This window comes from Dipodomys merriami, unplaced genomic scaffold (assembly GCF_024711535.1).
Source record: "Dipodomys merriami isolate MVZ:Mamm:240054 unplaced genomic scaffold, mDipMer1.0.p SCAF_78, whole genome shotgun sequence".
In the NCBI taxonomy this organism is placed as follows: Eukaryota; Metazoa; Chordata; class Mammalia; order Rodentia; family Heteromyidae; genus Dipodomys; species Dipodomys merriami.
The window spans coordinates 6,348,351-6,374,180 of NW_027206379.1; the positions used below are offsets into that span (position 1 = coordinate 6,348,351).

Genomic DNA, 25,830 nt, shown 5'->3' on the forward strand with positions numbered 1-25,830 from the left:
AAGACAAAAGACCACAGGATTAGCATATAACACCAGGTGTCCCTGGGATTGGCCCATTTAAAAGGTCACTATGTACTTTAGCAATTATTTTTTTACTACCCGGGGAAGTTTATAACACTCTTTGCAATAAGACAATTAGTGCAGACGGAGGTATTCACTCTGGGAGATAAGGGTTAGGAGATTTACAGTGTTACAGGTTTGTGATTGATTAACAATTTGGCCTAGTCTGCAGAGCCCACCAGATGGCCCTTATCTTGAGCCCCCTAAACCGGGAATTTCTGCACAGGAATGCCGAGGAACATACTCTTTGTTCCTTATCTTGGGTCCCATTTGGCCATTTGGGGAATTTATTTGTTAGCTCTTTATTTATGACTACAGAGCTTGTCCCAGGGCCGACACCTAGACTCCGAAGCTTTTTATATATCTCCAGGGAGGGGAAGGGTCAGTGCTAGCAAGTTTACAGAAGCAAAACCAGCAGTTAGCATTTGTAAAAATGTAACTCTAATTTTTAATCTTTCAGGAAGTGAGGTAGATGGGAGTTCAGGTGGGTCTGGGTGGAGCTGAGGATCAAAGTGGGCATCATGCTTACAGTTCACATATCAGCCTACCGGGGTGACTGCCAGCAGCTCCTCCAGGCCCTTTTCACGAACACCAAGGAGCGTGGAAGAATCCTGACTGAAGCCCGAAAATTGGTTCCAGAGATGACAGGCAGCCCACCACTAACCCTGATGTTATTAACAACAACTTCCCTCTCAGTGGTCCTGCTGCCTGGGAATTCCGTGCTGCTAAAAGAGGACAATGAAGCTCGCTGGCTGCCTGAGAGACTGGTGCAGTGTGGGGAGCAGTGTGGGGTGCAGTGTGGGTACTTGTTTGGCTGATAATCCTGACGCTGATCCTGGGGGCGAGGGGTGAGCCTACCGGGCCTACGTTCCTGACCTGCCTATCCTTCATCCTGCCGTGGGGGAGGGCAGAGAAATCGTGGTCCTGGTGAGCAACACTCATTTGTTAGACTAACTGAAAGACCCCAGACTCACTGGGATACTTTCTTCAACGGGAGGGCACCCCAAGAACCAAGACTCCAAGCCAGCAGCTGCAATAAGCAAGAGGAATTTATTTGGCATTTGGGCAAATGGGCTCCCTGTCCAGGGCAGACAGGAAGCCCCGGGCAGTGGTTACAGGCACTTTTAAAGACAAAAGCCACAGGATTAGCATAAGACCCCAGGTTCCCCGGGATTGGCTCAGTTTACTACACGGGGAAGTTTATAACACTCTTTGTAATAACAGTTGGCTCAGGGCAAGTCTAGGGGGAGCGGTCACCCTGGAGGGGAGTTTACATAGTTACAGGCTTGTAATTAATTAACATTGGGCCTAATTTGTTGGGCTCACCAGATGGTCCTTATCTTGAGCCCCCTAAACCGAGAATTTTTTACACAGGAATGCGGAGGAACATACTCTTTGTTCCTTATCTTGGGTCCCATTTGGCCATTTGGGGAATTTACTTGTTAGCTCTTCATTTATGACTACAGAGCTAGTCCCAGGGCCGACATCTAGACTCTGAAACTTTTTAGTTATCTCCAGAGAGGGGAAGGGTCAGAGCTAGTGTAAGCAAGTTTACAGAGGCAAAACCAGCAGTTAGCATTTGTAAAAATATAACTCTAATGTTTAATCTTTCATAACCTGGCAGTGGACAGATTGGGAATACAGAGTGAGACAGGATTCAACTATTCTGGTTCCGGTGTCAGATTGCCCATCTGTTTTGCCAAGAATGCATCTTATCCTGGGTGTCTAAAGATTAGCCAGTCTACAGTTCCCACGGGAACTGTCTTTTGGGAGCTTGCATATGGTTACCTATGGGTGAACAGACCGCTGGTATTCCACTGCAGAGATTTCCCCCCTGCTGGGAGGACAAGGGGTGTAGTAACAAGTCCCTTCCCTGGAGGTGGTGTTATACTGATAATCCTATGCAATATAACGTGACTGATTCACCTGGGTTCATCCTTGATTGGCCTGGCAATCAAGATCCGAGCCAGGCAAATACTCTTGAATGGGAAAAGGGACCATCTGTGGGACTTCGGTGTGCTGATTCAGGGGCTCCTCACATGTGTATCTGGAAGCTTGCTTAGCAATGGATGAAGTGAAACCTCAACCCCCGGGGGAAGGTGGACTATTCATCTGTGACTGCTTGTGTTACTCCACCTTATGTTTTGCTTGTAGGCTTGATAAATATTAGTATGAATGATCAAGAATTTAATGCTACCTCTGAGAATTGTAATCTTACTAATTGTATCTTTAAGGTACCTAATAGTACCCAAATTATGGTGTTTCAGCTACCTTCTTTTGCTATGGTGCCTGTTAATGTGTCTGGTCCTTGGTATGTGGACAAAGTGTTACAAGTGCTGGAAGAAATGTAGAGAGCTTTGAGTAGATCTAGGAGGATGGTTGGCCTGGTCATAGCGGGAATCTTGGCCTTGGTATCCTTGATTGCTACGGCGACTACCATGGCTATTGCCTTGTCTCAAACTGTTCAAAATGCCCATTTTCTTACTGATATAGCAAAAAATGTAACCATGGTATTAGGTACCCAGAAAGACATAGATATGAGGCTGGAGCTTTGCAGGACGTAGTTCGGTATCTAGGAGGTAAAATTCAAGGATTAAAAATTAGAGCTTGATTGGATTGTCATACAGATTTTCAGTGGATTTCTGTGACCCCTAAGGTTTATAATCAAAGGGCTATTGGTTGGGACAAAATTAAGAGACATTTGCAAGGAATATGGCATCATGAAAACATATCCTTGGATTTAATAGAATTGCATCAAGAAATTTTAAATCTTAAAAATGCTAGACTCCCAAGTTTGATGCTGCTGTGACTGCAGCTGATATCCTTCATGGGCTCAAAGCCACACTGCCCTCTTGGTCCCCTTTTACTTCCCTTTTAGGTGGCATAGTAGGTGTTGGTGGATGTGTGTTAGTAGGCATTATATGTCTGCCCATGATCATCAAGCTAATTGTGAATAATTCCTTATGGAAAGTAAGCTCAGAACTCCATGGAGTTAAGCTCTGCGCATTCCCTTAATGCCAGAGGCTGGTAGTCAATGACGGGTAAGCTTTCTTTGCCTCCTTTCAATGTAAGACAGGACATGAATGATGGAGTTCATGTTCCGATGACAGGTAAGTCTGGAGTGCGAAAGAAACAACCTAAGGCAGGCACTCTGAGAGACTTGATGGAGTCTTAAAAAATAAAAAAGGGGGAATTGTGGGAGCCCACAGTGACTCCATCTTGAATTTGGGATCCATCTTGGCCTGTTAGGTCAAGGGAGTTCAAGCTTGTTTGTTCCAACAAGTTGTAGAAAAAACAGAAAGAACATGTTGTTTTGCTAAAGAAAGCAGCTGCTGTGAGCCAGGAGGAACTTAGTGGTCAGATAAGGAAGTTGAATGTTTTTGACCTGAGAGGGGTGTGTCAGTAATTGTTTCTGTGGAATTTCCCTTGTTCCTTGGAGCTTGTATATAAGGCCACTGTAAAATAAACTCGGGGCGGTGGCAGTATTGACTGACAGCCCTCCAGCTCTATTGTCTTCTGTCTTTCTTAATCCTCACCCCCCTATTCAGGTTCTCATTGATTCCAATTCTGGCAGGCTCTGACACTATGTGGCTGTAGTGACCAGCATTGATGACTGGTAGCTGTAATGGCCAGTGGTGATGACTGGCTGTAATGACCAGATGTGATGACTTGTTTGTGTAATCTCCAGTGGTGACAATTGGTGGCCATAATGATCACAGGAGATAACTTGTGGCTGTAGTGACCAGCAGTGATGACTGGTGGCTGTACTCACCAGCAATGATGACTTGTAGCTGTAATGACCATGAGTGTCAGCTTGTGGCTCCAATGATCACTGTTGATGACCTGTGCTATAGTGATGAGCAGTAATGATCTGTGTCTGTAGTGATCACTGGGGATGACTTGTGTCTGTAATGATCAGTGATGATGACTAGTGTCTGTAATGATCACTGGTGATAACTTGGGCTGTAGTGATCACTGGGGATGACTTGTGTCTGTAGTGATCACTGGGGATGACTTGTGTCTTTAGTGATCACTGGGGATGATTTGGGCTGTACTGATCACTGGTGATGACCTATGCTATAATGATCACTGGGGAAGACTTGTGTTTGTAGTGATCACTGGGGATGACTTGTGTCTGTAATGATCACTGGGGAAGACTTGTGTTTGTAGTGATCACTGGGGATGACTTGTGTCTGTAGTGATCACTGGGATGACTTGTGTCTGTAATGATCATTGGGGAAGACTTGTGTCTGTAGTGATCACTGGGGATGACTTGTGTCTGTAGTGATCACTGGGATGACTTGTGTCTGTAATGATCATTGGGGAAGACTTGTGTCTGTAGTGATCACTGGGGATGACTTGGGCTGTAGTGATCACTGGTAATGACCTATGCTATAATGATCACTGGGGATGACTTGTGTTTGTAATGATCACTGGGGAAGACATGTGTTTGTAGTGATCACTGGGGATGACTTGTGTCTGTAATGATCACTGGGATGACTTGTGTCTGTAATGATCACTGGGGAAGACTTGTGTCTGTAGTGATCACTGGGGATGACTTGTGTCTGTAGTGATCACTGGGGAAGACTTGTGTCTGTAGTGATCATTGGGGATGACTTGTGTCTGTAATGATCATTGGTGATGACTTGTGTCTGTAGTGATCATTGGGGATGACTTGTGTCTGTAATGATCACTGGGGATGACTTGTGTCTGTAAAGATCACTGGGGATGACTTGTGTCTATAATGATCACTGGGGATGACTTGTGTCTGTAATGATCACTGGGGAAGACTTGTGTCTGTAATGATCACTGGGGATGACTTATGTCTGTAATGGTCACTGGGGTTGACTTATGTCTGTAGTGATCACTGGTAATGACCTATGCTGTAATGATCACTGGGAATGACTTGTGTTTGTAGCGATCACTGGGAATGACTTGTGTCTGTAGTGATCACTGGGGATGATTTGTTTCTCTAATTATTATTGGTGATGACTTGTATCTGTAGTGATCACTGGGGATGACTTGTGTCTGTAATGATCACTGGGATGACTTGTGTCTGTAATGATCACTGGGGATGACTTGTGTTTGTAATGATCACTGGGGAAGACATGTGTTTGTAGTGATCACTGGGGATGACTTGTGTCTGTAGTGATCACTGGGGATGACTTGTGTCTGTAGTGATCACTGGGGATGACTTGTGTCTATAATGATCACTGGGGATGACTTGTGTCTGTAATGATCACTGGGGATGACTTGTGTCTGTAAAGATCACTGGGGATGACTTGTGTCTATAATGATCACTGGGGATGACTTGTGTCTGTAATGATCATTGGTGATGACTTGTGTCTGTAGTGATCACTGGGGATGACCTATGCTGTCATGGTCACTGGAGATGACTTGTGTCTGTAGTGATCACTGGGGATGACCTATGCTGTAATGCTCACTGGTGATGACTTGTGGGTCCAGGATGACTGTTGATGACCTGTGCTGTAGTGACTAGCAGTAATGATCTGTGTCTGTAATAACCAGTGGTGATGACATAACCGATACCACTTTTCAAACTTTTGCAGATAGGATAGGCCATGTTATTGTTTTTTTTTTTTTTTTTTGGTTCCGGTCATGGGGCTTGAACTCTGGGCCTTGGCGCTGTCCCTCAGCTCTTCAGCTCAAGGCTAGCGCTCTACCACTTGAGCCACAGCGCCACTTCCAGCTTTTTTCTTTTTGCTTATGGGGTGCTGAGGAATTGAACCCAGGGCCTCAGGCATGCAAGGCAAGCCCTCTACCACTGAGCCACCTTCCCAGCCCCAGGATAGGCCATGATATAACCACTATTTAAAACATCTCTGATTTTTGTAAATGTCATTGGAAGTGCTCTCATTGTCCTGTTGCAAAGGATAGGTAAGAAAATTTCTTCCAGAAAGAGAGGGGAAGAAGCTTTGGAGTCTTTTCTTCTAGAAGGAAAATGGGAACATTAGCAACATTTTTAACATTAAAAATAAATCTTAGGACAGAGCCTCAGAGGCCTGTAAGTCATCAATAATATCCAGTCCAAAAAGAAGAGAAAAGAAGAATATAAAAAAAAACTATTTAAAAGAGTAGTGGCTGGCCACAACAGATAAATGAGTTGAAAATTGTGACACACAGACACATGTGTATGTGCATGTGTGTGCAGTCAGTCAGGCTGAGAGAGACAAAGGGAATCTGTTTTCTATTATATGGAAGTTATAAATTATAAACAGATATGAAAACATACATAGGGGTATATGCATATATACATAAACATCTGGTCTAAAGTATGGCATTTGCAGGGGAAAATTGCAATGGTGTAAGTCTGAAATACATGTTGTCAGGAGCAGAGAAAGTCAAAGTGTGGTGACAGAATGGAGAGAGGCAAGATGGGCAAATATAGTCACAGTGGTCAATGTGCATATGTGACAATGGAACCACGTAACTAGGGGGTGGATGGGGCTGGGAAAGATAGTAGAGAGCCATGTAAGAGGTGACATTGACTGAGATGCTCTGTACTCATAACCTGGTGTGTTGAATTTAAATCCATGTAGACATTAGAGTTAAAAAATTAAAAGAGAAATAGTGACTGAAACCTCCCACATCTGACAGAAAACGGATCTATACGTGCAAGAACCTTAGCAAAGTCCACACAGACGAAATGAATGCAGAAACACCTAGATATGTGATAGTGCAGATAAACACTCTGGAAAGCAGCGGCACAGAGCAAGATACCATGGAGAGCCTCATTTCTCACACAGCATCAGATTCACATAAGAAGTGCTAGGGGAGTCTTCAACTCCCATTTCCTAAGCAGAGAGCAGGAAACATTTCTTTGTTCTATTTCTTCCTACTTTAACCTGGTTATAATCAGATAAGTCCTTATTTAAAACCTGGGAACAGAAGGTGGGGATGGTGCATTCAAAATGCTGAGAGCAAAGTCTTGCCAACCAAAAACTCTGTATACATGAAAAGAAGAGAAATATAACCGGGAGCAGGCCATAAGCAGTCCCGTCTTACAAGAAACACTAACGAAGTTCTTCAGGTCAAAACAAAAGGGCCCTGGACAACAATTCAAACTCCCTGATATACAGAATGAAATTACAAAAGAAATATTTTAGAAGGCATAAAATAAAATTCAAAATCATAAAAAGAGAATTAGTCGCATGTTTTCTCTCTTAATGAAGTTTAAAATGTGGAAGCTACCTCGGGGAGGTGAGCTTCGACTCACTTTGGGCTTCATCCATTACCATATTGTTTGGGTGTTTTACTTTTCCAATTAAGAGTATCTCTTCAGAGAGGCACAGTGGCTCACACCTGTAACATGACTACTCAGGAGGCAGAGGCCAGGAGGATCATCATTCAGAGCCAGCTGGGGGAAAAGTTAGTGAGACCCATCTTGACCAAGCCGATAGTTGGGTGTGGTGGTGCATACCTGTCATCCCAGCTGTATGAAGGAGCAAAAATAGGAGGGCTGATGTCTGTGCCAGCCAGGATAACACTAGACACACCATCCCCCAAACAGCTGAACCGGAAAGCACTTGGGGCTTGGATCAGAGGTACAGTGACTACCCTGCAAGCACAAGGTCCTACGTCCTAACATTTATAAGTAATCCACTGTGATATTTATTTTCTAATATCCCCAGAGATGTAGAAAAGCCCAGGATGGCAATACACAAACTAAGATCTTTACAGATTACCAGGCAGAAGACAAAATAAAAATCAATACTTTCATTATTACCACACACAAAAAGTCTCCATAAAATACCTAGAGATAGCTCTCAGGAAAGTGGACTATTTGAAGGAAATAATAGAAGAAGCAGAGAAATGTGGAGCTTCATTATACCCCTAGATAAGCAAAAACAACATATTTCAAAAACACAGTCTTCCGAATTTAACTCACTGACAGAAAAAATGCAATAAAGAACTTAATACTATATATATATATATATATATATATATATATATATATATATATATATATATATATGAGAAGGAGAGAGGGAGAGATGAAGAGAGAGAGTCAGTACTAGTCTTGAGCACAGGGCTTTGTTCTCTTCCTTGACTCTTTTTACTCAAGGCTGGTGCTCTACCACTTGAGCCACATTTCCACTTTTTTTCTTGTCAATTGCAGATAGGAGTTTCACAGCTTTGTCCTATTGGACTGCTTCAAATCTCAATGCTGAGATCTCAGCCTCTTAAGTAGCTAGGATTACATTCCTGAGCACTTGTAATCCTAGCTACTCAGGAGGCTGAGATCTGAGGATCACAGTTCAAAGCCAGCCCAGGGAGGAAAGTCTGTGAGACTCTTATCTCCAATAAACCACTAGAAAACTGGAAGTGATGCTGTGGCTCAAGTGATAGAGTACTCCCCTTGAGATGAAGAGCTGAGGGACGGTGCCCAGGCCCAGAGTTACACCCATGACTTACAATTAAAAAAAAAAAGGACTGAAGGTTTTTGAAATGAGTTTTTTTCATTTTTTATCGTACTATGTGATATTTTTGTTTTCTTTTTTCCTTTGTTTTACCCCTTGTTGTCAGTGATTATGATTTTGTTACCCGTTTCTTGTAAATAACTTTATCTGATTTGGGGAAGGAAATGGTAATAACAAAGGGTAATAACCAAGGACAAAAGGTGAGCCAGGGCAACAGCGATACCCACAAGACATGATGTTGGAAATGACCTTTACAAATTCGGGAGAAGGCGATTTGGGGGAAGCGGGGGGGGGGGTAGGGTAGGGGGGAAGTGGGAGAACACAAGGGGAGTTACAGGTTCAACAAGAAATGTCCTCATTACTTATGTAACTGCAACTCCTCTGTGTATCACATTTACAACGAAATTAAATTAAAAAAGAAAGAGTGATAATGGAGAAAGATTTCCACTTAATTCTCTACAACAAAATTATGCCCTGTACAAGTTATATCCCTGAATAAGGTCTCAGGTTAGAGCCTCAGTACTATATAGACCCCCCTCCACACACAAACGCACATATTAGCTAGAGATACATGTGTGTATTCAGCAAAAGGCACATACTATGTATATTGGTGTACCTTTTAAAACTAGAGACTAACTCTAAAAAATAGTCAACTGCCTTTCTTTGCTTTTTCTTCCCACTGAATCTTCTAGTTGATTTCCCAAAGTGGAAGAGGGCTCATAAGTTAATTTTCCCTTCTCCACAATTTCCAAGTGGTGATCCAAGTGTCCTGGGGCAGCTAAGACAATCTGATTGGAAGGTAGAAGATGTTTGCACTACTTAACCTCTAGCCTGTCTGGACCGGTCACACATGCCTCATGTTACATTACATAACCCTACCCCATCAAACTCATGTAAACCTGATCTGAACACCCTTGCTGTATCAAGGGGGAGGGCGGTCTCCCACCCCTGGGACTGGCCTATGGGCTGGTGAATGGTTGATGTGTTTACTGGCAATGTGACAAGGATCACATATTGGCAAACCCAGCCTCATCCTTGCCAAACCACAGATGCAACTTCCAATAGGCAACTACTCTAGGGATCACACTTTGAAATCTTGCTCAGCGGCAGCTAATAACCAGCCAATCCCTGGGGCCAAGGGAAAGAGCAAGTGTCATTGGTCGGTGGGTCACCCTCCTCTCAATAATGCATTATAAAAGTTTTGCTTTCCCTGCAGGTCATCCCTACAAGTCAGCCCAGGACCCCAGATGCCATGGCTGCCCTTTGCATCACCGTGGCTCTGCTGGTGTGGATGGTCTCCCTCCTGGTCATATCCTTCTGGAGGCAGATACTCAGCAGCTGGAACCTGCCCCCGGGGCCCTTCCCACTGCCTATTGTTGGGAACTTTTTCAGTGTGGATTTGAAGGATGTTCCTAAGTCCTTAAACAAGGTAATATAAACATTGTTATTTTAGGGACAAAGCGTTGGGAATTATCTTATGTGAGGGTTTTAAATTGTTATCCAGTACTAGCCTAGTTCAGAATTAACTGAATTAATAGTAATATCCAAGAGTGATAACCAATGGTACACCTCAGGCATGCAGCATGCAGAATGGCTTTGCCACACAAGGACCATGTAGTGGGATGACTGTGAGGCTGATGTGGCTGGCATTGCCCCGGGGCAGCTGTGATGTAATGTCAGGTGCATCTTGGCTGGTGTCACACCATTAGATGCCAAAGCAAAGACAACAGGTAAGTGCTGGCCGGTGACGTTTCACCAGAACATCAGGCCCTGTGTCCTGGGCATGTTGTGTGAGTTGACTGAAGCCAAATGCCATCAAGCAGATCTGGTGCTTGACATTTGCTTTAGGGTGTTGGTAAGCACTGCAGAGAGGATACAGGCTATGGGGCCACAGACTGTAGGTCAGCGGGCAGCATCATGGGGTCTGTTGCCACAGGGAAGAGACATGTGGGGCCAATGTCCCAAGGTTTGGTGTCCAGGTAAAGAGAGGGTTTCCCTGCAAGTAAAGCAGCCTGTTGTGGGGAGTGTCCCCACATCAGGCTAGACAAAGACAGCCTTTCCCCAGATCCCTCCACAGCCAAAGTCTTAATAACGCCTGGCAGTGTTGTTCCTGACCCTCTCTGTGCTGATCCCCACAGCTGGCAGAGCGCTTCGGGCCTGTCTTCACTCTGCACCTGGGTTTTAACCGTATTGTGGTCCTGCATGGCTACAAGGCCGTGAAGGAGGGGCTGTTGAAATACAAGAATGAGTTCTCTGGCAGAGCGGACATCCCTGCCTTCAAGGAACATGAGAACAAAGGTGAGTCCACCTCCTAGGCAGCAAGTATGGTCAGGCCCACCAGGGACAGGGACGTGCCCCTCCCAAGTCCTACCCAAACAATCGTAGTGACAGCAATGACAGTATGAAATCAGAAAGACAAAACAATGGTTAGGGGCTAGCTTAATTGGTGGAGCAGTAGCCAAAGAGCAAAAGCGTTAGCTACTAACTTCTGTCCTAGTCTCAGATATTTATAAAAAAGAAGGAAAGAAAAAAGAAGGCCAAAAGACCCTGACCATTTGGGGATGGGTTGTCCTTGTATGAAAGCTGCTGTGAATTTTTTGTTGAATAGGTGCTGTGAATTGCTTATCCCAGAATGCCCAGCGCCCAGCAAGTACCTTATAGACAGCAGGTACCCACATACACTTGTTGGAGAAGGGCCATGGATAAATGAAGAGGAGGGAGGAGGTAGAGAGGAAGGAACAGGGGCCTCTGGAGTACAGGAAGCACAAGGCGCCAGAGACTCTGCTTGGCAGGAACAGAGTGGGGCTGTGGCAGCCCTGGACTGCTGAAACTCGTTGCAAGGGACGCAAGTCTCTATTAACACTTTCAAGGACAAAAGAACATGGTTTTAGATCTGTTCATTCCAAATGTCTCCATGCTCCTGAGAGTCCAGCAGGCCACATTCTGGAGGAGGGAAAGGCAGGGTAGGACTGTGTCCTAGAAGGCTGCTGAGGGGGAAGTGCTCAGTCTTCCCAGCTTGAGGTGCCCACAGCAGAGTCCGGAGGCCTTCAGAGCTTCGTGAATGAGATTGCTGGGAAGCCGCAGTGCCGCGAGTTGAGATGTTTCGAACTTGATGGTTAAAATCCATGGGAACAGAAGGCCACACAAGAATTTTGTTGATAGGCAGAAAGTGGCTAGCTCTCTTGATTTGGCTGTGGGGGTTTCATTTTTGTTTAGCATGGAGAAGACTAGCGGTAAGTGTAAAACCAAAGAAAATAAACTGCCGCTAAGACGCAGACATCCAGGAAGGGTTGAACGTGCCAGAGAAACAAGGCCTGCCCCTTCCCTTCTTGGGGACTTGTTGCACAGTTTCACATCACAGCTGGTACTGAGCCTCTGATGAGGTCAGCCCAGTCCTCCTGTTTCTTTGAGACTTGTGCAACTGGAGTAAATTCTGCTGGCCCCTATTTTTCAGGAGTAATTTTCAACAATTCTCACACCTGGAGGGATATCCGCCGGTTTTCCCTGAGCATCCTCCGAGACTATGGGATGGGGAAACAGGGCAATGAGGAGCGCATCCAGAGGGAGGCTCGCTTCCTGGTGGAGGAGCTCAGGAAGACCCAGGGTGAGTATTCCCAGGCAGACAGAGGGAGGAGGGTCCTGGACAGGCCCCGAGAAGGCTCTGAACACCTGGAAGTGGTAGGCAGCTACTCTCCTCCAGGAGAGAGTGATGATGCTTCTCAGCACTGCTCTCTTGATTCATTTCCAGTTCTGCTCTGTGATGGAGCAGGATGCACACCAAGTGTGCCTGCTGCGCTCTAGAGAGCACTGAACAGTGAGGACAGTGGAGAAGGCCCTGTTCTCACAGGGACTGGTGCGGACTCAGTGGAGGCTGAGGGGTTGGCCAGCCAGCCGTGGCTAGTGTCCTTCCCCAACATGGGCTCCAACATCTCACCTGTTTTCCAGGCCAGCCCTTTGACCCTACTTTTCTCATTGGTTGTGCACCCTGCAATGTCATCGCCGACATCCTCTTCAACAGGCGTTTCGATTATAATGACAGGATGGTTCATAGGCTCATGCGTTTGTTCAATGAGGACTTCTACTTGCTTAGCACTCCTTGGCTCCAGGTAGTTATTTGGTTCCTTTTCATTAATCTTTGGTTGTACAGTTACCATAGAAATAGAGGGTCAATTTAGGTCATATGGGATAGAAAGGTTTAGAAAAGCCCTCGAACAGGAGCAGGTCACAAAGTATTTGACTAGATAGTTCCAGGAGCCCTTTAAGAGATGTCTATGCGTTCATGAGCATCTTTGTCCTAACCCAACCATGCTTTTCATCCACAAGTCAGCACATTTTCATCACAGAGATATAATGCCTGGGAGAATAATTACTCTCACCACAAAGACATTGTTGCACAAAATATCCTAAATTGTATGGTTATCTCAGGCATGAATTGATGTTTGGGGTTTATGATCCCAGCACATAAAATGATGTGGCATCCAGAAAAATAATACAGTAACATATTCTTCCTTTTAGCTTTATAACAGTTCATCAGGCTACCTACGCTTCCTGCCTGGAAGCCACAGAAAACTGCTTAAGAATGTGTCTGAAATAAAACAGTACACACTTGAAAAAGCCAAGGAACATCTCCAGTCTCTGGATCTCAACTGCCCGCGTGATGTGACTGACTGCCTGCTGGTGGAAATGGAGAAGGTATCTGGCATAGAATAGAAGGTGGATGTGGTATATTTTTCAGACTGATGCCATATCCCACTTGCTGGCATCTAGAGTGTTCACCCTGGTTGCTCTTGATGCTCTTTTATTGTTAAAGACACATTGGGCTCAGCATGACCACTGAGCTCTTCTTTCCACTCTTGGGAGGATTGGAGAAAGGTGGATGGGCAGGTGGATCTCTCCTTCAGTTTCCCAGGCCGGATAGGGCTGTAGTGCTTTCAGAATCCTTCAGAACAGCTGGTGGCACTTATTCCTCAGCAGTGCTAGACTTCTCGAGGTTCTGGCCCTCCCCAGTTTCATGGTTTTGTAACCCCTTGGACTAGTCTGGCCCATTTGGTGAGGTCTCTAGTACCCTTTTATAACTTGTCAATGCATGCTAATTCCCCATGGATGGCTTCTGAGGCTGAGACTTCTTCTCCTCAGCTGAGCCCTCCCTGCCCAAGTCTGGAAGAAGACTCAGCAGCTCATGCAGCTGGAGGCCCAAAACCTGGAGGCACTCAGTTCCCCCAGGAGAGCCCTAGCTCTGTTGATGGAGATAGCTCTGTGGCCTTGTTGAGGAGCTTTGTCCTCATGTTAGCTTGTGTTCTAAGAGCCTCTGTTTGCCTATCTGTGAGGTAAAGATGATCGAATCCTGGTTGAACCAGGAGATCCTGTCATACCACTGGTTCTACTCTGCTGAAGGGCAAAAGACATCACTTTCAGCACCTGGGGACAACATCTCACCCAGTACCTGTCTGTCTCCTACTCCACAGGAAAAACATAGCAAAGAGCCTGTGTACACACTGGAAAATGTATCCGCGACCTTGTCAGACCTGTTCTTTGCAGGGACAGAAACTACCAGTACCACTCTGAGATATGGGCTCCTGATTCTAATGAAATACCCCGAGATTGAAGGTATGCACATAACAAACAGAAGCCTGTGTGTCATGGTTGAGTCTCTGCATGACTAGTCTTAAGCCTTTAGGCCTCAGCTGTCAGCCTACAGCTGCTTGTTCCCTTTCTCAGGCTCATGGAATGACTTCCTTTAAGGGGAGATGTCCCTGTGGTTCCTCTGAACACTGTTATCCCAAGCCCCACCAGAGCCTCTGGTTACAAAAAAGAGAAGCCCCTCACTGAAGTAGGGAGAGGACATCAGCCTGCATTCTGCCTTATAAACAACGTCTTTATGACAGTGACAACAGTGTGCAGCTGCCTCCGGTGGAGCCTGGGCTTAGGCAGAGCTGGGTTCAGGGACAAGGCTGGAGTTGTCTTGGGACAACTGAAGATGGAACCTAGAGAGAAGCAACCCAAAGCTTCCTCAGAGCCACATCATTCCACAGACTTCCCAGCCGCACATAGGCAGGTAGGCTCCATGTCTGGAGCAGGCCTGGTGCAGGCAAGGAGGCCTGGGCTTGGTGTGCAGAGGGTCATGCCCTGCCCCCGCCCCCAGCCAGGTAGAGGCAAGGTGAGGACAATTCAATGGAAACAGCTTGTTGGTGCTAACCTCCAAGTAACGAGAAGTGGGGTGAGGGCACCCGTAGATCTGGAGCCCTGTCACCGTTTTTCCTTGGTACACTCTGTCCAGAGCACTGCTCCAAGCACACTTGCTGCTGACTGGACCTGGACTAAGTTCTGGGCAAAGGGCAGTCCTTCAGTGCGCTGTGTTCTTCCAGCTCACCAGGTCTTGAGAGCCAGTGTGGAATGAAGCCATGGCCCCAGGCAGTGGGTGCATGAGAGGTCCAGGGTCAGGCCTGATCCCTGGTCTTTCAGCCAGAAATGTTTTTGTTTTTTTTGTCACACAGAAATGTGAAGGATGAAGGAGCCAGAAGTCCAGAGAGAGAGATTGTATGTATGGGCAGCATCTATAAGAAAAAACTTTTTTTTGCAGTAGGGGATTGAACCCAGGTCTTTGTTCATATTAAGCATGTGCTCTATCCCTGAGTCATGATTCAGGCCCATAGAAAACCTTTTGACCAAGCCGTGTGCCGGTGGCTCATGCCTATAATCCTAGCTATTCAGGAGGCTGAGATCTGAAGATCGTGGTTCAAAGGGAGCCTGGGCAGGAAAGACCGTGAGACTCCTATGTCCAATAAGCCACCAGAAAACCGGAAGTGGCGCTGCAGCTCAAGTGCTAGAGCGCTTGCCTTGAGCTGAAGAGCTGTGGGACAGCGCCCAGGCCCAGAGTTCAACCCCACAACCTACCAAAATAAAATAAGAACTTTTGACCATTGTGCTATGAGAACTAAGTATAGATCACTGTACCATGAGCACCATGATCTAAGAAAGATTTAAAATGATTAATTTTGAAGCCAGGTACCAGTGGTTCATGCCTGTAATCCTAGCCATTCAGGAGGACAAGATCTGAAGATTGTGGTTCAAAGTTATCCTGTGTTTGAAACTCCATGAGACTCTTATCTCCAATTAACCACCAGAAAAAGGGAAGTGATGATGTGGCTGTCATGGTAGAGTGCTTGTCTGGAGCTGAAAAGCTCAGGGACAGTGCCCAGATGCAGAGTGTGAGCCTACCACCGACAGAAAAGTTATTAATTATGAGGAATTCCTAATAGAGTCATAAAGTAAATATGACAACTCCCCAACGCTCATTGCCAAATTTAACATGTACATGTTCAGAGACAGCCAAAGCCCTACCAACTCCTGCCTGCCTGCCCAGAGATGGCGCTGTTTCAGGTTTGCTACCTATAGTCCCTCAGAGCATTTACTATTAACTCAATGCCCATTCACACCTTTGCTGTATACAGCTTAACACTCTACCTGGTTTCCATGCTATAAATGACATATTGAAGTTTGCTTTTTCATCTAATGTTTCCTAAAGTTTATTGGGTGATTTCAAACAGAGAAGGATTGAGAAATTTTCTTTTTTTTTTTTCAAATTTTATTTTTTTGATCACGCTGTACAGAGAGGTTACAATAACATGGGCAGGATAATGCGTACATATCTTATCAAGCATTGCATCCTCCTCCTTTGTTTACCCTTCACATCCCTTCCCAGCTTCCCCCACCCCACCCCCCCTCCCCCCGATTGAGAAATTTTCTAATGGCTGTATTACCTCTGGCAGAGAGGGACTTTCAGATTCCAAGTATTCTGTGGCCAGGTATTATGGGACACATCTGTAATTCAAGCTACTCTGTAGGTGTGGGCCAGCCTTGCAAAAGGTAGTGGTGAGACTCATTGTCAAAACAAAATAAAAATCTAGGCACTGGTGGTTCATGCCTGTAATACTAGCTACTCGGGAGACTAAGATCTTAGAAGGGTTATTCAAATATGGCAGAAATGTCGATTAGACGATCTCTTGAGCATAAACCACAGAGACAGTGTCCAGGCCCTGAGTTTAATCCTCAGACCAGCGTGCACATACGCTCACACACGCTCACACACACACACACACACACATACACACAGACACAGAGGCTAGAGCATAATTTGAGTGGCAAAATGTTTGTGTACCATTCTCAAGCTCAACCACACAGCACATCCAAAGAAAGGGGAGTATGCATGTCCAGTTCCATTGTTACCCCTTAATTGTTTTTTGTATTGGTCATGGGTCTTGAACTATGGGCTTGTTTCCTGTCCTACAGTTCTTCAGCTCAAAGCGAGCACACTACTGCTTGAGCCACAGCACCACTTCCAGTTTTCTAGTGGTTTATTGGAGATAAGAGTCTCACAGCCTTTCCTTCCCAGGCTGGCTTTGAACCGTGATTCTCAGATCCCAGCATCCTGAGTAGCTAGAATTACAGGCGTGAGCCACCGGTGCCCGTCTTCCCTCCATATAATTTTGAAGCACAGTGCAAATCAGCCATGGGCAATAATGACAAGTATTTCTCTGCAAGAAAAAACTTCAAAGACCTTCTTATTGTTCTTTATTCCTGAAAATAACTGGATAAACCATCATTAGATAAGATAATAGATTACAAGCTTTCTATTGACTGAATATCAATCTCACATCCAGGAATGTGAGGCCTTAGGTCTTGTTGACATTTATAGGGGAATTATCCAGATTTTGAATTACCTGGGTACCAAATTTAAGATGAAACATAAATGTGACACATGGTGAGAGGGTGATTGGATAGATGTGTGCATGGATGAGAGGTGCATGGATAGAGGGACAGGCATGTAACCAAGGGGTGGGCAGGTGAGTAGGAGGGTGGCATGAAGATGAACAGGCAGGTGATAGGTAGATGAGTGGGTAGCTGGAAATCGGATTAGATACACGGGAGGATGTGGGCGGGAAATCAACTTATTCATCGATTCTCACATTTTTATTAGAACCAATTAATCGTACCAAGGGGTTTCCTTTAGACATGTCCATATGGACATATAATTTACTTTGATCAGGATCAGCTCTTTAAATGGATCTCATTCATATCTTGGCAGAGAAACTTCATGAAGAAATCGACAGGGTTATTGGGCCAAGTCGCGCCCCTGCCGTCAAAGACAGGCTGGAGATGCCCTACATGGATGCTGTGGTGCATGAGATTCAAAGATTCATCAACCTTATACCCTCCAATTTTCCCCATGTGGTGACGCGGGACATCATGTTCCGAGGATACCGGATTCCCAAGGTCAGAGACAAGATGAAATGCCTCCTGTGAGCCTTGTCCTGATGACTGGCTCACCCTTTGCCTGCTGGGGTCCAGACAGGAATTCCAGGGCTTCTGTCGTGAGGGTGACTGGTTGGTGGTCCAGGTCAGCACTCCCACGCTGTGGAGTGCCACTGCCAGGGATGTTCTCGTGTGACTTGGTGACTAGAGAAACGTGCATACTAGGAGAGTACATTCCTAAAGGAGGCCTGGAAATCGTAGCACATTCTAACCCCAGGAGCCAAAATCACCAGCCAAGACCGGGTTTTTATCCTGTGAAGAGTTTCAGGTTGTTATCTCATTTAGGATTGACTCCTGGTTGTTTTCTGTCTAGTCCTTAACTAAACAACTTTCCTAACTAGATATTTAATATCCTGCACAATAAAAATCAGATAATCTTTATTCATTGGGACTTCCAGGTGAAAGACCATATTTTCCAAAGCTGACTGACCAATGTGTCTACGTTTTCTAGGGCACAATTGTAATTCCAACTCTGGATTCACTTTTGTATGACAGTCAAGAATTTCCAGAACCAGATAAATTTAAGCCAGAGCACTTTTTGAATGAAAATGGGAAGTTCAAGTACAGCGACTATTTTAAGCCATTTTCTGCAGGTAAGCAGGGTCCCAGAGTAGTGCTTTCCTGGGTCACATCCTCCACTCCTCATTTCCACTCCTTGTCTGTCTTGCCATCACCCCAACATGGACCACACCCAGTCCTGCCATGCCCCGGTTTGTATGTAGAACATGATCTGAGCATGTTCCTCCCTGTTCAGAGAAGTTAGATTACATGTTTTATCAATTCAGTGTTTTGGATGGAATGTGTTTTTACATTCATTGTTAAACTGTGTCTACTTTACTGGACATAGTAAGAATATCTCAAAACCATATTTCTTGCCGGGCGCTGGTGGCTCATGCCTGTAATCCTAGCTACTCAGGAGGAGGCTGAGATCTGAGGATCATGGTTCAGAGCCAGCCCGGGTAGAAAAGTCCATGAGACTCTTACCTCCAATTACCCATGAGAGAACTGGAAGTAGTGCTGTGGCTCAAGTGGTAGAGCCTTCACCTTGAGCTGAAGAGCTCAGGGATAATACCCAAGCCCAGTAAGCCCAGAGTTCAAGCCCCAGGACCAATAAAAAAAAAACAAACCCAAAACCTATTTCCTAATTCCTCATCATTTTAAACAAGGCTTACTAACCAAAACAAAACAAAAGCCCTGCAGCCTTTGATTCCGTAGTCTCTCTCTCCTTAGGAAGTAGCAAGGTCTTCTCTGATATGACTGGGTGCCTTGTTCCCTTGCCAGTGCCTCACCACGGTTCTGGTGAAGGAAGCTGCTAGGACCAACTTGATAGATGAACACCTCCTGTTTGAACGGGCTTCTAACCTCAATCACTGCCTTTCCTGGGGAATCAGGGGGAGCGTTAGATGTTTCCTTCTCCACAGGTTGGAAACAATTTCCCTAACCTAATGCTGTTTTTTAAAATTTGATTTAACAACTCTTTATTGTAACTTTTTGTTTTTATTTATCAATACTTTATTCTGACACTAGTTATTGCAGCTGAGTTCTGCATGATTGTTGTAGTATACAATCAGATCCTTGAATAAGTTACTAATATTCTTGTGTTTTGTCAATATGTTTTGTGCTTCTCATCGTCTGGGAGGGTGTCTTCTGCTTTAGGCTGTAGTTGCCTATAGCCCCTCCTGCTCTCCCTTTGAGGCCCTACTATTAATAGTGTTAATAACCTCTGGAGGCTCCCTTCTTGTCTCATCAGTATTGTTACTTCTAGGAAAACGAGTGTGTGTCGGAGAAGGCCTGGCCCGCATGGAATTGTTTCTGCTCCTGTCTGCTATCCTGCAGCATTTTAATCTGAAGTCTCTGGTGGACCCCACGGCCATTGACCTTACCCCGATTGCAGTTGGTTTAGGCAGGGTCCCTCCACACTACAAACTATGTGTCATTCCTCGGTCAGGACTGTGAACAAATGTACCGCAGAGACCACCATCTGGGCGACAGCCTACAGAGCCCCTCAGTGTCAGGAAGATGGGCAGTGCAAGTGGATGAATTAGATCAAAGGAAAAGCTTTCCAAAGTCGGTCTCCATGCAGTGATGCCAAGTCTAAGGTAGATGTTGTGAAGCTAAACTGTGCATCTGCTCCAGGCTGTGTTGAAATCTGGTAGTTAAATCTGGTAGCTATGAATCTGTCACTGTTAGTGTAAGCTCAGTTTTTCTGAAAAAGTCAGTCTTCTATCTCATTCACTAGTTAGTTCCTAGAAACAATTAACAAAAGAAAATGGGATTCTCTAGGTTGGTAAAGGGAGAAGTAATATGGTTTTGGTAGGATTTGGTAGTCCTGCCAAAAGCAAGTCACCTTGCTTTAGAATGAGGAAGCAATTCCTTGGGCTTCAGTGTTAACGATATTCTCTCCTACATTCTAAGGTGAAATATGCATAACAATTCAGTACAATCACTCCCTATTATATCTTAAATATTAAAGTGTGACTTTGTATTTGGGAAAAAGAGTTCTAGTATGTATTCTCTCTCATGAAAAAAGGTAAAAAGGAAGAATGAAGAATAATGGATGAAATGCTAATGTGAAACATGAGAGGGGTTGGTTCCTGACCCTGTAGGCCAGCACACATAGCCAGCTTTGCTGTGGATAACACTGCCTCAGCATCCCCCTTTCCCGAGGGATATGAGCGACCCCTCTCCAGTGCACACACTTCCCACCACATTGAGCTGGCAGTGCAGCATCTCCCAGCCTGTCTCTGTCTCTGGTCCTCCTCCCTCTCCCTCAGAAGACTGCCTTATGAATGGGCCACCCAGATAGTTCAGGGTGATCTCCTCATCTTAAGGTCCTGAACTCAGTTATGTACTCAAAGGATCATATCAATAGGAGTAGGATATGGGCATCTTTGGGGATACTGTTCTGCAGACCACAACTTCCAGCTCATCCTCCCGGGACACTACTGAGGCTCAGAGCTGACAGACAGGCTGAAGGGACAGTCACTCCACAGAAAGCCCTTGCATTTGTCACCATCATATGTCCACAGCACAAGACTGCTTTCTGAAGAGTGTATATCAAAATGTATTTTAATTTGTTTTGGGTCAGGAAAGTATCAGCTTAATAGATTCCAAGTTGCCAAATTCTAAGTAATGAGGGGAACTGCTGGGGCGGGTGTGGGAGCCTTTGGGGCCCCTGTCTAACTGACTGAAGTGTCTTTAAGCACTAGTCCTCTGAGGCTGACATCCTGGTCAGCTGCTTCCTCAGTGGTTTCCTGAGCCTGGGTTGTGACAGGCCTGCTGTCTCCTCAAGGGAGGAGCACTAACCCCAGAGTTGATGTCACTTTGGAAATAAGTCTTCCTTAAGAAACTATCTACTGCTACCAACTGCATTTTCCAAAGTAAGGACAATAAAGCGTCAATAGAAAGGGTATGGGTAACGGAAGGAGAAATGGCGGTTGAATTGGAATGGGATGCTCGATTCAGCTCTCAGCAGAGACATTCAAGTCCTGTTTCCAGGCCACGCTCTGTCTCAGGCTTGACTTGTAGGAGCACATGCAAGTGACCAAGACTGTGGCTCCCACATTTCATTGCTGTTAAGGGTCTTCCTGGATACTCATGAAATCACACAGGGCAGTCTGATTATTCTCTCCTCTCCCTACTTTTGGCTGGTGGATGATGTTATAAACCTGTAGATACCCCGTGTGACATGTATTTACTGGTCACTCCAGTGGGCCAGGCCTTGCTTCCTTCTGGTTCTGTACTGTAGCAGCAGTGTCTAGTAGGGAAGACCACAGTGTCAGGCCTGCTGAGTAGACTCAGTGCCCTCTTTGGAGGAGGAAGAACATGACCGAGAGCTCTGAGGGCTGGACAAGACAAGAGTGCCATTGTGCTTTGCTGCACCACAGTTATCCAGGCATAGAAGATGTCCAAGACAGGCTGCTCCCTCATATGCTCTGTTCCCCAATAGTTACAGCCACAGATGCCCAGAAGATCCACTCCTTGGAAGCTATCTAGCTATCATTAAGCATACTCCAAGCCAGCCGGGCGCCTGTGGCTCATGCCATAGCTAGCTACTCAGGATGCTGAGATCTGAGGATTGTGGTTTAAAGCCAGCCTGGGCAGGAAAGTCCGTGAGACTCTTATCTCCAATAAACCACTAGAAAACTGGAAGTGGCTCTGTAGCGCAAGTGGTAGAGCGCTTGCCTTGAGCTGAAGAGCTCAGGGACATTGCCTAGGCCCAGAGTTCATGCTCTCAGACTGACCAAAAAAAAAAAAAAAAAAAGAATACTGTAAGCCAGGCTCCAGTGGCTCAATCCTGTAATCCTAGCTACTCAGGAGGCTGAGATCTGAGGATCACGGTTCCAAGTCAGCACGAGAAGAATTGTCCATGACACTCTTCTCCAATTAACCACCAGAAAACCAGAAGTGGCATTGTGGTTCAAGTGGTAGAGTGCTTGCCTTGAGCTGAAGAGCTGAGGGATAGCACCCAGGCCCAGAATTCTAGCCCCATAAGTGACCAAAAAAAAAAAAATACTGCAACAACCTCAGGACTTTGGACAGTATTTAATGGCTTCCATTCTCGGGACCAGCCCACTTTCTCACCATATTTTCCCTTCTTTATTGGCATTATTGAAGTGTGATTTATATATCATAAAATTTAATCCATTTTATACAGTTAATGAGACTTCCTAGGTATACCTTCATGAAGATGCCACCACAGTGGCCTTTTCAGTGGAACATTTCCAGGACCTCGGAGTTTGCTTCATACCTGTTACAGGTAGGATGTAAACCCCATCCTCAAGCCTTGGTCACCAACTTGATGTGCGTTCCAGAAGGCCCATGATCCTGGATGCTACTCAAACAAAGCTAGTGACTTTCCATATGGAATGGCTTTTGCTTGTAAGAGAGATGGAAGGAATTACAGTTCAAGGCCCATCTGGATAAAAAGTTTGTCAGACTCTATTCCCACCAAGGGCGGTGCTCTGTGGCACATGGCTATTATCCCAACAATACAGGGAAACACGAGTAGGAAGATCGTGGTCCAGAACAGCCTGGACATGCAGCAAGACCCTATTTCAAAAATAAGAAATTATAAAGGACGGTAGAATGGCTCAAGCCATAGTGCCTGCAGTATGAGTCCTTGAGTCCAAACCTCAGTACTGCCCGGGCTGGTTGAAGAAAAGTTGTTGGGGTGAGGAAAAGACAGCCTTTGGAGAGCTAGCAAACCAAAGGAGATGAGGCCATTTCTGGCAAAGACCTTCCTGCCGTGGAGTTTCTGGTTTAGGGCTCTCTGGGGTGTGTGGGCACATCAGACAGGCAGTCACCAGGGCAGTTTCAGATGTCAGGTGGTTGCTCCTCAGATGCATGGTCTGCTGCTCTCTGTCTGCCACCGCATCTTCTTCATCTGTAAAGCTCAAGAGAAGTTACTGATTATAGGGTCTTACGACTCTTGTCATTTTAGTTCTTGTTCCTAGGAATAGTTAATTCTGTAACCATTAGTAACTGAAAAAGCATCTTTCCCCCAGAGAACATGGGACAATAGCAAACAGCTAATTTCCCCCTAGAGAACAGGAACAGTAGCAAAGAACTGGGTTTCCCCAGTGCACAGCATTCCTGTGCTCACAGGGGAGGTAGCGTTTGCTGGAGAGGAGTTTTTAACCGGTTCAGTGGCTTTAGTCAAAGGTGATTCTGCATTGCAGCTAGTGGGAAACCAACAGCATACGCCCAACTGCAGGGTCTCCAAGATTAGATCCTTAAACTCCACTAAAGGCAAGTGGAGCTAGAGGCTTTGTTTGGCCTTTTCATTAGTAATACTTCCTTAGTGTTAACTCTGCAAGAAAGTGGTGGAAATAGAGTTACACGCCCTGAAGAAGACATGTCTTGGACATTAGCATTGTCAGTGCTGGCGTGGCTCACTGTGGCACACCGTTGGTGATGGATGGTGACAGGACCTGGAGGGCTGGCAGGACGTGTCTTTCGCCTCTCATTGGCCACAAATGCATAGGAGGTGGAGTGTGACTGGTTTCACCTCTCCTCAGGGAGAGACCTTGCTCTGTGCACTCGATACCACTGTGATACCTGGACACCAAGCCAGTAAGCAGTGCTGGGGTAGAGGATGACTTGGAGGTGAGGTCAGTGTCATGTCATAGATGATGGCCTCCAGGGACACAGTATGTCTGCAGTCAGATCATGAGTCAGTATGGCCTCAGTGTTCACATTTTCTACTGCAAGTAGCCCTTTCTGAGTGCCTGCAGCATGGCGAGCACCCACTTCAGACACCACAATCACTGTCTTCCGACTGCACTCTACATAGCCCTGGCACCATGCCTATACCCACTGGAACCCTCTTTTTCCCTCTCTCTGTAGCCTTCTTACATTTTCCCCTAAATGTATTGATTTGCCTGGAGTTTGAGCGTGGAGGAGATCATCAGCAAGCCTGAAGGCTTATAATCATGATGTAGGATGGAAGATCAGTCTCAGTTTGGTAATAAATGCTGGCAATCTGTGTCAGCTGATCAAACTCTCTTTGTGTATGTCTTCTCTAAAATGAGGATGATAGTCTTTCACTCCTTTTTTGTAGTTTTGTGAAGATTTTTATTATCGTCTACTGGTTGTAGAAGGAGTTTCCATCTTTTTTTTTTTTTTTTTTTTTTTTTGGGTCTGGTCGTGGGGCCTGAACTCTGGGCCTGGGCGCTGTCCCTCAGCCCTTCAGCTCAAGGCTAGCGCTCTACCACTTGAGCCACATCGCCACTTTCGGCTTTTTTCTTTTTGCTTATGTGGTGCTGAGGAATCGAACCCAGGGCCTCAGGCATGCAAGGCAAGCACTCTGCCACTGAGCCACCTTCCTAGCCCATGGAGTTTCCATCTTAATACATCCAAATATGTTTATTTCCTCTTGATCAGACCCACCCCCTATAATTCTCCCTCATAAATTCTCCTCCCTTCCCACATTGGTGTATGGTATCATTTACTTCTGCGGTTTTTTTGCAGATTTTTCATCTGGATGACCTATCTAATGAGGAAAGCAAGATAATAGAGTCTGCTACCATCACTGTCTTGAGAGCTATCTGGGCTTTTAAATCCAGTAATATCCATCTGATGACGTGGAATGCACCAACATTTGGTGCATGTATGTTACTAGTTATTGTCTCTTGATATCTTTTTTTTTTTCCTTCACCATAAGCCAATGTGGTCTTTTGTCAGTAAGATGTGGTTCTTGTAGGCAACAAGTGATCAGGTCTTGCATTTTAATCCTGGTTATCATTCTATGTCTTTTGCTTGGAGAATTAAGACTCTTAATATTCAGTGTTATTACTGAAAGGTATGAATTGATCTTTGCCATTTTATTGTTTATATGCCTGATTCTTTCCTGTTCTTCCTTTGCTTATCTCCTTATCTGATGAGCTTTGTTTCGTGCCTATTTCCTTTCTTTCTTTGTTTCTTTGTTTCTTTCTTCCTTTCATTCATTCTTTCTTTCTTTCTCTTTCTTTCTTTCTTTTTCCTTTCTTCCTTCCTTTCTTTCTTCCTTTCTTTCTTCCTTTCTTTCTTTCTTTCTTCCTTTCTTCCTTCCTTCCTTCCTTCCTTCCTTCCTTCCTTCCTTCCTTCCTTCCTTCCTTTCTTTCTTTCTTTCTTTCTTTCTTTCTTTCTTTCTTTCTTTCTTTCTTTCTTTCTTTCTTTCTTTCTTTCTTTCTTATTTCTTATGAGTTACAATTCTGATGGGTTACAATGTGCAAGGTAATGACTACATTTCTCATCAAGCATTGTTGCCTCCTCCTTTGTTTCCCCTTTCCATTCTTTCCCATTTCTGCCCCCCCCTCGCCCTCCCCTTCTTCCTATTTTCATGATTAACTTCATCTTCCTCATGTGTAAGGCTGCTGGTTTTACGTTCTTTGTTTCCGGTATTATTACTGTTACTGGGCTTCTGTTGGCCTTCGGAGGTATTGTGCTGCCTTTTGTTGTAGCTGTTGTGTTTCTGCACTGAGAGCCACATATCTGAGACCATCTCATTGGTTGAATGAGTTAAAGGTTTGCGGTC

At 45.2% G+C, this 25,830-nt stretch overlaps 1 protein-coding gene across 1 annotated transcript; it reads left to right on the plus strand.

Annotated features, from left to right (window-relative positions):
* Positions 1-723: 723 nt before the first annotated feature.
* Positions 724-20,309, plus strand: LOC138818813 (cytochrome P450 2E1-like). The gene is made up of 10 exons (XM_070009957.1): positions 724-827; positions 9,718-9,930; positions 10,640-10,799; positions 11,956-12,105; positions 12,447-12,607; positions 13,017-13,193; positions 13,967-14,108; positions 17,587-17,774; positions 18,265-18,406; positions 19,579-20,309. The coding sequence occupies exons 1-10, from the start codon at positions 729-731 to the stop codon at positions 19,767-19,769; spliced, it is 1,623 nt and encodes a 540-aa protein (XP_069866058.1). The 5' UTR covers positions 724-728; the 3' UTR covers positions 19,770-20,309.
* Positions 20,310-25,830: the final 5,521 nt, after the last annotated feature.

Coding starts and splice junctions, on each gene's coding strand:
- LOC138818813 (XM_070009957.1), top strand. CDS start 729: ATGTTATTAACAACAACTTCCCTCTCAGTGGTCCTGCTGCCTGGGAAT. Junction 12,106..12,446: donor GGAGCTCAGGAAGACCCAGG/GTGAGTATTCCC, acceptor CCTGTTTTCCAG/GCCAGCCCTTTGACCCTACT. Junction 18,407..19,578: donor TTTTAAGCCATTTTCTGCAG/GTAAGCAGGGTC, acceptor TGTTACTTCTAG/GAAAACGAGTGTGTGTCGGA.